Source organism: Sceloporus undulatus, chromosome 4, assembly GCF_019175285.1.
Source record: "Sceloporus undulatus isolate JIND9_A2432 ecotype Alabama chromosome 4, SceUnd_v1.1, whole genome shotgun sequence".
Lineage (NCBI taxonomy): Eukaryota > Metazoa > Chordata > Lepidosauria > Squamata > Phrynosomatidae > Sceloporus > Sceloporus undulatus.
This window is the reverse complement of record NC_056525.1, coordinates 96,512,551-96,524,345: the sequence shown is the minus strand read 5'-3', so window position 1 is coordinate 96,524,345 and position 11,795 is coordinate 96,512,551. Positions and strand designations below refer to the sequence as shown.

The 11,795-nt window shown below is 41.3% G+C and overlaps 1 protein-coding gene across 1 annotated transcript in view; it reads right to left on the bottom strand.

Annotated features, from left to right (window-relative positions):
* Positions 1 to 11,795, bottom strand: part of AK5 (adenylate kinase 5) — a 119,755-nt gene that overhangs the window by 22,558 nt on the left and 85,402 nt on the right. The window contains exons 9-10 of the mRNA XM_042461585.1: positions 9,865 to 9,907; positions 6,991 to 7,035 (exon numbers count right to left, since the gene is read on the bottom strand). Of these exons, the coding sequence (XP_042317519.1) occupies positions 6,991 to 7,035; positions 9,865 to 9,907 (88 nt within the window). The remainder of the gene's footprint in view (positions 1 to 6,990; positions 7,036 to 9,864; positions 9,908 to 11,795) is intronic.

Sequence of the window (11,795 nt, the reverse complement as noted above, 5' to 3'; positions counted from 1 at the left end):
CCAAGCTCTGTTTTTTAAGGCTGTTTCTAAAGAAGAATTGTCTATTACCTAAAGTGAGCGGGGCTAAGCACCAACTGAGTCCAGTCTCTGCCCCACAGTTGAGCAACAACACAGAGGACCATCAGAGAGGCAAAGAGACCCTGGCAAAACACCAACTGTGCCACCCGAGGACCAGGCAAGCGAGGGAAGAAAGAAGACAACCAGTCATCTCTGTCCTCCCTCAACCAGAAAAGCGAAGAAACTAAAGGAAGGAGGGGGCGGGGATGAGGATGGACTAAAAGAGGGAGGACACAAGGGAAGGGAAGGAGGGAAAACCAGGGAGGCATAAGGGGATGAGTAGGAAAGTAAATAAACAAGAACAGGAGGAATAATATAGGGAGATAAACAGCTACTGGGCAGGAGCAGTAGTGGTGGGTGTCACTGAGAGGAATGAATTGTGATGCCATAGCTAGTACTGGTTGGCACTGCACGCAGAGAGGTGTAGGTGGCCCTCCTTGTGTAACCCCACCACCTAATAAACCCTATGATTAGACACCCCAAGTTAGGCACAAGCAGGAACAGAGCATAAACAGAAAGGGAAGGAGGGAGAGATAAAGGGATATCACATTTGCAAAATTAGCCAAGGGAACAAGAAAGATGCCAAGACAAATAGCAGACACCCTTAGGAAGGCAAATGGCATCCAGAGCAGCATTACACATAAAATAGGGATGTGGAATGTGAGGAGCATGAGCCAAGGGAAACTGGACATAGTAAAAATAAAAAAGGAATGCATGAACAGAGCAGTACTGGAAGTGAGTGAGTTAAAATGGACAGGAATGGGCCATTTTGGATGAGACAACCACACAGTGTTCTACTCAGTGATTAAAAAGACAAGAAGAAAGGGGATGGCTTTCATACTAAGAAAAGGTGTGGCAAAAGCAGTCAAGAGAATACAATGCAAAATCAGACTGAATCATTTCAGTAAGGCTCCATGGTAAACGTATGAATATCACCAAAATTCAAGTATATGCATCAACCTCAGAGGCAGTACAGGAAGAAATTGATACATTCCATGAAGGAGTATAGGAAGAAACTGACAGCACACCAACACAGGATGTCAAGCTGATCATTGGAGACTGGAACGCAAAAGTTGGTGGCTGATGAATTAATATGAAAGCATTTGTTATCAACTTTCCCATGACAACAGTAAAAACATCTGAAAGTTTCATTCATGTTTTTAAAAAGGCTCTTCACCCAAAATAATAATAATAATAATAATAAAATTTTTATTTGTACCCTGCCCTTCCAAACGATCAGGGCGGCTAACAAAATGCACCAAAGTGCAAACAGCATACAGGTTAAAAACACATATAACATAAACAACAGTCCTTAAAAACAATAAAAAAAACCCTTAGCCCAACCTCACGGCCACGAGAGAGGAGGGAGGCCCACAGGATATTTAGTCGGGGAATGCCTGATTAAATAGGAAGGTTTTGAGACCCTTCCTAAATTGGGCCAGGGTCTCAAAATCTAAATGGCCTGTGAGCCAAGATAGCTAATGTGGCAGTTCAATATTTTAGTGCCTAGAGATTTTTAATTCCCAGCACAGCCCAATACAGTTACCCCTCTATTTTCATGGTCTTCAAATCCATGTCCCTCACCAGTTTGTGGGCAGCAAACTGAGGGGAACAAAATGGGGTGCACGCCCATGGGTGCACACTGCCATTCAAGCCAATCGGTCTTGAACACCAGTGATTTTCTGTTTTCATGGGGGAGGGTCTAGAACCAATCCCCCGCTGTATTAGGGATTATGAGAGTTGTAATCCAAAATATCTGGAAGACACCAGATTGCCCCTTCCTGGCCCTGAGTGTGCTTCTTACACTATTTATATTTAAAATCTCCAAAATGTGATAAGCAACTGTTACTAAAATTAAATGCATGCTAGTATTATTCACAGAATTAACAGTGCACCTAGGCACTAAAGAACAACTTAAAAAGGGCAGGATTAGCATTCATTAATAGATCCACTTGCATAATTGCTTGTTACAGTGGGCCTTTGGTATCCAATGGGGGTCCAAAATCCATGGATGATCAAGCCCCATTATATACAATGGACTACTAAAATGTTGTCCCTTATCTAAAATGGCAAAATCAAGGTTTGCTTTTTTGAATTTTAAAAAAAAACCATTATCAAGCCATGGATGGTTCAACCTATGAATGAAGAATTTGTGGTTACAGGGGGCTGATTGCACTTACTGAAGACATGTTTGTTCAACTTTATGGTCAAGAGTTTATGCTTGGACATGAAGTGTGAAAGAAGTGATGATTCTGAGAAAGAAATGGTGTTATAAGTCTTTGATAACACTGTTAGCGCTTAACATAGTATGTTGGGAGTTAATTTTTTTAAAAGCCCTAAACTGCACACTCTTGTGATTTGTTGCTGATTGCCATAGCAACTTCATTATCTTTTCAGGATTTCATATACATCAAAGTATTACATAAAACAGTATCTCATTATTTTAGGAAGAGGAAAAGGCTGAAAGTTGGGGGAGCTTCAGTATTGATGCCAAGCCATGTCTTTGGAACATAATGTTACCAGACTTCTTAGGAATGAACAACTGGAACTGGACTATCATTTTAGTCCATGAGGATGGACTAAAAGAGGGAGGACACAGATCACGTGGCAGATCACAGCTGAAAATAGTTCTTGGAAGTGACAGGAAGCCTACTTCTATTTTTTTTTTTAACCTTGGGGTGGCAGTGGCCAATGTTCAGCCAGCTTTTGATGTTATGTGGTGGGGTTGGTCATGCTCCACCTTTTGGCAGAGTGGAGCAATGACTTAAGGCAGCAAATGTTTGCAGGAAGGAGTAGGCACAAACTCCCAAGTATTCTCCTTAATAATAATAATATAATAATATTTATTTGTATACCGCCCTCTGGCAAACCAATCCGGGCGGTTAACAACAGTAAAATATAAAATATGACAATTAAAAACACTTTATCCCTCCCCCCCCCTTAAGACAGTATTAAACAATATAACATATTAAAAACACAATACAAGCATAAAACCAGCAGTTAAAACTAAAAACCCTGATATCCCTCTGTTGATCCTCAACCATCACTAAGATGGGGCCACGGGAGGAATGAGGGAATCAGGGAACCTGGGAACCTGGGCTTCACTGCAAGGCAAAGTTATGTCTGTCACACAGCCTCACTCATCCCCCTATACTGCACTACTGCCACTGTTATGGTAGAGGATGCTACATCTTCATTAGCACGGACATAACATCCAGCTGCCAATTCAGTTTCCTATGCATGTGGCATGAACTGGTGCTGAGGTGTACCATTTTGTTCTTTTTGCTTTAGACAGTAAGATGAGCAACCACAGATCAAATACTCCAAGACAGGGTTACAGTAGCATCTACCACACGTGCCTATGAGATGCTGAGTAACAGGTTGCTTACCTGTTAACATTAGTTGAGTGGTCATCTATGACCTCACACAACTGGGTCATTCTATGCCTGTGTGGAGATCTTCAGAAGCTTCTAGAGCTTCATTTTGGCAGTACCCCACCCCTTGCCCACACACATATAAGCCATGCACTCCTGCTAAAACCCAGTTCCAAGTCCCCCATTGAGAAACCTGGAAAAAAGGAATCGCATAAAGAGGTTAGGAGAGTGAGTTGTGTAATGTGCAGTGTGAAAGGGTCCCTAGCTTCCTTAGCCAAACTGAACCATTTCTTCTAGCGTTTCTTTCCATGATTGGATGCAGGAAACAAAGAGGGGACACAGGGGAGATCAGTATGCTCCTGAGAGGAAGGATCCAACAAGACCAAAACTTTTAGAGGAGGGAGGTTGGAGGCTGGACCTTATCATCCTTCTCTTCCTCCTCCTCTGGCTCTGCCAAGTCTCCTTCTTTGGAGGTTTTTAAACAGAGGCTGGATGGCCATCTGCCAGTGGTGCTTTGACTCTGCTTGGTAGAGGGTTGGACTGAATGGCGCTTGTGGTCTCTTCCAGCTCTATTATTCTATCTGAGGCTTACATTTCTAAAATATACCCTCTATCAAACACCCTAGGTTCCTTCACTAAAGATTTTCAGAAACTGGTTTGCTATTAACTGTCATCAAGACAATTTCAACTCATAGTGATCCTATAAATGAGAGACCTCCAAGTTCCCCTATATTTAGGGTTGCCATAAATAAGGACCTCTAAACCGGGACAAATGTAGGACAAAATTTTCAAATGTAGGGCACTTTTTTTTTTAAATGGAGGACATGCAAAAAATTTGATGACTTTTAAAATTTTTTTCATATAAATGTATGTTTCTTAGGCATGATCAAAATGGAGGACATTTGGCATTATTCCTAGACAGATGACAGAAATGTGCTTCTCTTTCTGGCCAAAAACCAGAAGAGGAGGAAGAGTGGAAGAAGCAGAGGAGGAGGAAGAGGAGAAGAAGAAAAGGAGGAAGAAGAGGAAGAGGGGAAAAGGAGGAGGAGGAAGAATAGGAAGTAGAGAGGAAGAAAAAGGGGAGGAAGAGGGGAAGGATGAGGTGGAGAAGAAGAGGAGGAGGAGAAGAGGAGGAGGAAGAAGATGAAGAAGGGGAAGAAGAGGAGGAGATGAGGAAGAAGAGGAGGAGGAGGAGGAGAGAAGAAGAGGAAGGGCTCTTTCCCCCCGTCAGGCCGCCTCCCTGGCCGGTGGAGGATGCAGCAAGGCAGGGGAAAAGGGCCTTGCTGAGGCGAAGTCCTTTTCCCCCGTCAGGCCGCCTCCGTCGCCCCGTCAGGCCACCTCCCTGGCTGGTGGAGGAGGCCAAGCAGGGAACGGGCCTCGCTGAGGCTCCTTCCCATGCCTGGCGTCCGTCGCGGGGGGGATCCCGGGGGCAGGGCCAAACTGGGGCAGGACTGTGCGGACCCGCCCCAAACTGGGAAAGTCCCACCCCCCGGCGGGATATGGCAACCCTACCTATATTCAACTACCTTGCTCAGGTTTTGTAGACTTGGAGCCATGATGGACTTGATTGAATCTATCCAACTGGAATATGGTCTTCCTCTTTCCTTGCTGCCCTCTACTTTACCAAGTATTATCGTCTTTCTAGTGAGCCATGTTTTTTCATGGCAAGTCTCTAGGGACTTGTCCAGTGTAAGTAGTACATCTCTGAATTTCTGGACCATGGAAGAAGGCTTAGGAGCTTCCTTCTGTGTTCGAACCAATGGCTCCAATTTGTCTTCAATTTGAGAAGGGCTGAAGGAATCTGGCTAAGCAAGCATTCCAGCTCCATTGCTGAAAATAGGCACAAGCAGATAGCCATGGACTCTGTATGTAGAGGATTATTCTGGGCTGCAATCAGGAAGGCCCTTTCCCACTGAATTGCTTTAAGATGGGAAGCTTTGTTAGGCTTTGCTTGCTGCATAAATGTTTGCCAAAACAGGCATGAGTCAACTGCATGTTCCTCATCCAGGCAGAGGAGACAGTACACATGACCATCAGAAAAAAGGATCTTTGTCCCACAAACCAGCTACTTTGGGGGTGTGGCATTTAGATGATGCATGCCCCCAAAGCATCTGAAAACTGCTCCAAGGCCACCAAAGGTGGCCTGAAACTGCCAAAAAAGGGAACAGATTTAATCTGCTCCTGAGTCACTGCAGTCCTGGGCCAACTGCAGCCCAATCACAGCTGGTCTTGCCACTTGTCTGCTTGGGGCCAAAGAGCACTATGTGCTCTACATGTATATATGACTTAGGTGCGTTACAGACGGCCGAGAAGGGGCTGTCTCGCACCGCCGCCGGTTGCAGCGTCTGGGAACCACAGCAGCCAAACGGCACGGTTCCCGGACGCTGCCAAGAAGGAGCGTGAAAATCGTGCTCCTTCTTGCTCCCCGGAAGAGACGCCGCAAGGCACTAGTCGCGCACTCACGGCATCATTTCCGGGGCGCGACGTGCGGATGCAGAGCATCCGTTATGTCAAGATGGCGGCGGCCGTGTGGAACGGCCGCCACCATTTGTTACGGACTCAGTCCGTGCTAGGGTTAGGGGCGTCTGGAAGAGACACCCCTTTCTAACCCTAGCACGGACTGAGTCCATCCTAGGGTGCCCATTTATAACGGGCCTTAAACTTCATTCTGTGAGTCGGAAACAGCAACGTTGTTTATAAAAAACCTGACCTTCTTGCTCTTCTTTAGCTTCAATTTAAAGTTCATGATCCTTTTGGTACAGAAACAACCGACTTCATTCTTATGTAACGGAGTGGTTTGAAGAGAATTGGCTTTCCCCCCTCCTTCTCACTTTATCTCATGTAAAGTTATATTTATTTTCTTTTATGATTAATGAGCAAAGTGTGTGCAATCTTTCTTTAAAACCCAAGAAACAGCATGCTGAAAAACAATATGTTTTGTTTTTAAGATAGTTAGTTTTGGTTGAAATGACAGAAATCTGTTGTAAACTTTACTAATGAAACTATTATCTTCTGTCACATCAACAATTTCTCTTTACAGTTTAATACAATAGAAGGTTGGAACAGAACTGCATAAAAAGCCAGCTTCAAGCCACCTGGCCATTTACATGTGGGCAGGCTTTCAGGTGCTTCAGCAGCATGGCGTTTATATGCTGCATGCCACGATGGGGCAGAAAATCTGGCTTTTTGCCAGCACAAAAAGAAATGGCTGTTTGCCGCTCTTTTTTCAATCGGCAAAAAGGTTGCAGTTGCTATGACCCCAATCCAGCTTTGTCAGGGGCAGCTTGAAGCCGCCCCCTTCGAGGTGGTCTGTTTCACTCCAGTTACATTTTGCTCGACAATTTTCAGTAGGTTTAGGTATGTTTAAGTTGAATAGGATAGTTTAGGGCCAATGATTTTAAACCTGAAAAAAAATGCAGATTTAACTTTAATTACCTATGCAAAATTTTGTAGATGCTACCAGGAAACATTTTTATGTGGTTGAAGCTGAACATTATTTTCTTTCTAGTGCAACATAACAGAAGAATCCCAGCTAAAGTCGTCTGTAGTTTTTACTTACCGACTACAAAAATGATGTGTGATTTCTTCAGGTCTTCTACAAAATCTAAATTGAATTTAAAATATTTTTGAATACTGTTAGCAATAACCTTTAACACTTACATAACAGTGTGAACTATACTATATAATCATGTTACACTATGATCTCATACATATTGATTAAGCAATAAACATCACAAAGTTTAGTGGAATTTACTCCCATGCAGTGAAAGGACAGGATTACATTTAAGTCATTACAAAAAATATCCTTGAGTCTTCAGCTGAAACATTCTTATTTTGATGCAGCATTTATAGGCAAGGTAGCTATCCAACATACAGCTATTAATATATTCATAATAAATACATGCCAGAATCTTGTTGGAGAGTTACAAATGCATTAAGTACTATAGTACTCCTGTCCTGATCCCCCCAACCCACTTACTGGGCAGCAGCCATCATGGTCAATAAGAATCTGTTCTTCTGTCAATTGTATGGTCCCATTCATTCCCATGAGCAATCATGAGTGTGACCCCATTGCAATTCTCCCTTGGACTGGAGATCACTTTCCTAATAGGTTGGGACCATTTCCCAAACAACAGGGGGACAGATCCCAACTGATTGTACTGGTTGCTGCTCAGTATGTGAGGCTTGGAAGATTTTTACAGACCCCATTTATCCCCTAAATTAGGGATTATGTAGAGATCGTGAATATGCAATGTGATGACCGCATAACTCCAGGTTATGCATTTGCAGCTGCTGAACAGATTTTGGACAATGTATTTAAAGTAAAGGATTATATATATATGTGTGTGTGTATTAAACTCTTCTGTCTCTGAACTAAATATGAAAAATTATAATAATGATGTTTGAGCAAAGTATCTTTCAAGAAAGAATATTCTGCATTGTATGCCTCATAAAAACACATATCCAATCTCACTTAAAATTGTCAAAATCATTTACAACATTTAAGCACATTCGTATTTGCATGTGTGGGTATGTACATACTTCAAGTTCAATCTGAAACCCAGGTCCCATTATTCAGTCCATGCATGTAACAGCAGTGTAGGGGCAATGACCCAGACAGAACAGGGATTTGCTAAGCAGGAAATCCTCCACTCAACCAAAACAGCAGCAACAACAGCTGTTCAGTAGAAAAACAAGTCCAACTGAAAGCAAACCTATCCATATGTTGTTGGGGCTTATTTTAACACAGGAGTGGGGAGGTTTTGGCCTTCCAGTTGTTTTTGCCTACAACCCGTATCAGCCCTGCACAGTATAGATAACATGAAGGAACTGTGGGTGTTGTAGACCAGAACATCTTGATACCAAAGGTTATGAACTAGGTTATTTTTTAACACAGATCACTTTAACAAAGACGTGAATGCTGAATGGAGCCATAATTTTACTTTTAGGACCCTTTCATACTACATAATGTTAACAGTATGATTCCACTTCAACTGCCATGGCAACATCCTATGAAATAATGGCATTTGTAGTTTGGTGAGGTACTAGAGTTCTCTGGATGAGAATTCTAAATATCCTCCCCTAAACTGCCAGTCCCAGGATTAAATAGGATGCTCTCATGGCAGCTAAAGTGAAACCACAGTGCAATAATTGGTTAGTGTGGAAGAGCTTCTAGTCCCTTTAGTCAAATTGGAACTTTCTCGGATGATTCAAAACATATTTTACTGCTGCATTACTTCCTGCGCTAAAGCTGTGAATGCTGGTCTCCATTACTACATATTCCTCAAGCTGCCTTCTCATTTTATGAGTGGTAGGATAGGACAGGTTGCTTACTTAAGTATACTTTTAGAGAGGCCTTTAGAGTATTTTGGATCTTAGTTAAATAAATTTCATACAGAATATTTTACTCAATACAGCTGATACAGAATACTGGCCAATTTTTTTTTAAAAAAATCACAGTTAACACAAAAAAGGTCCAAAATACCCCAAAGTCCCCTCCAAAAGAAGCTATTTGAGAGTATCAAATAAATACTACTCATTCTGCTAAAAATATAACAACATTATTGGTTTTTATATTCTTTTATAAAAGGAATATCATTATGCCCAGGTTACCTCAAAAGTTAACGTGTAACATGTTGCTTTCAAACCTTTCTTCTTTTATATATGAAAGAACTGCCCAGTTCATGTTAATCCAGGTAACATAGCTGTAACAGAGCCAGCAGGCCTATCCAGTTGATTTTTAAACTGTGAATTTTAAACTGTGGGTTGATTACTGGTTTTATATCTTTTTTTAAATTGATGTTATGTGTTTTAACTAGTTCATATGTTTTTGATTGATGCTATGTTTTTGTTATACGCTATGTGTTGTGTTGGTCTGTTGTTTTCATCACCTTGATCCATGGGGAGAGGCAAGTAGGAAATAAACATTATTAATTATTAACTGCTGCTGCTGCTGTTACTACTACTATTAGTACTAATATTACTCTGTGCACATGAACTACTGGAAGAACCCACAAACATTTCACATGTGTGCATATCAGTGCTCATGGGATTCTGGATTTGGCTGAATGGGCTACAAACTGCATATTCCATATACCCACAAAGAGGATGGTTATAATAGTCTGCACCAAAGCTGGTAAAAGAGGCAGTCTCTGTTGTAGCTCCCACTATGTAGAATAGTCTCCCCATTAAAATCCTGCTGATTGTTTATGCCATCAATGGAAGACCTACCTGTTTATCCAGGTAGTCTGTAGTTGTTAACTCTACCAGTTCTCATTGTTTTTATGAATTTTACTTTTCTATTGTTTTATATTTTTATCCTTTTAAACAATGTTTGATTGTATCTGTTTCTATTGTGAACCACTTTGGAATTTTCAAAACAAAAAGGGTATTATACATGCTAGAAATAAACAAACCAGAAAAAAAAACTTACCTTCTATATTCTCAGGTCTGCAAAGACATGACTGGTCATATGCCTGTTAACAAAGTGATCAACATATTATGGAGAAAGAATTACAGTCGGCCCTTCTTATACACGGATTTTTTTATACACTGATTCAAGCATCCATGGTTTGAAAATGTTTTAAAAAAAGTATAAATTTCAAATATCAAACCTTGATTTTCCATTTTTATAAGGGACACCATTTTGCTATGTCATTATATTTAATGGGACTTGAGCATACACAGACTTTGTTATACACAAGGGATCTTGGAACCAAACCCCAGCGTATAACAAGGGTCCACTGTATTAACAATTTGGTGCATTTTCACATATTCCCATCAATGTTACTGCTGGCTGTGTGAAAGACAGACACTTGAAAAAAACTTCTGCCCAAAAATCTAATCCTGTGCAACTGTCTCCTGAGTCTTGATTTTTGTTTTTATTTTTTTGGGAGGCTGGTGGTGTGAGTACACTTGAGAAGCTCCCTCAAAGGAACTCAGACTGACAGTATACATTCATAGGTTTCTCCAGAGCAATGAATGCTGTGTGTCTCATGTTGGAAATTTCAGCATACCAATTAAAGTGCAGCTGACTGGCACTGAGGCAGCCAGTGTAAATATTGAGGCAGGTCCCTGAAAATGTTAAGAAAAAGCTGTTTCCAGGTCAAATGTTCTATATGGAAGAGCAAAGCGTGTGTTATGAAGTTGAACACTATACCATTCATTCACAAGACTTCACAAGACTAACTTTGATCTCTTCCCCCTTTAATAACTAATTGAGAACCTATTTTCTAACGGACTGCTCTTATTAATCACAACATGGAAAGAAAACCCCAAAGAGCTACCAACAGGCTTCTTGATACATATGGTAAAATTAAATTCATTGCAATATGATATGCAGTCTATGCCAATTAAGATGATAATGCAAACAAACCCATAGCAGTAAGTAGTTACTGATGATAAACATGGCATGTGATGACAGAATAACAACAAGACAGAAGACAAAGGCAATGTAATGGTGAAATACACAAAGCAACAGGTTAGGTTTTGTGAAATTATCTCATTTCGGCTAAAAGCTCTGGATTCAGCTATTTTACACAATTTCAACATTTATTTCTAAACTTTTAAAAAATCATAAACCCTCAAAAGTGATAATATAATTTGATGCTGGTTACCACTTAGAAAATTAACCTTGTTTAGAGATATTGGCCAAGATCTAGCCTCACATTTGTAGTGAGACAAATGTAGCTATCAGTGTCCAAAGCAATTAAACCCCGAGACCCACCTTAAACAACAGGGAGCTGCTTCAACCAATGGAAGCCTGCAGCACAGTTGAATGTAGTGCTTCAGGATGGTATGGTCAGTTTTCCTCCTGCCTCAAGTCACAGTGCAAAGGCTCCTCATCACACTGCAACTCAGGGGCAGGTGAGGGTTGGCTGCATGCTCTTCAAATACTCCTCTCAACTGTGCCACACACCTTCATAGCTCCCTGAGGGAATTGTAAGGAACTCCTTACAGGCCACTTACAAACTGGAAAAGAGATGAAGGTGTTGAGGCTTTGACTCAATGTAGGCATGGTGATGTGTAACTACCAGTGAAAAACAGCATTTTCAAAGCTCACATTGTATAAGGCTGAAGAGATGTGGAATAAGTAGGGTCTGAGATTTTTTTTAAATCATCTTGTTTTTCAGGAGTAAACTTAGCTGAGGAGTCTACAACAGAGTTCTCTTGCTTAAGTCATCAAAACAGCATTACTGATGCACAAAAGGGAGCTATTCGCAAGGAAGAAGAAATGGAAAAGGAAAAAATATTTTTAAGGGGGAGGAAGAGCATATCATTGAAGCCTGAGTACTTTGGAGTAGGTAGGATGGAAAGTGGGTGGGAAGGTGGGGATGAGGAGGATACAGCTGACTATGAGTGGAG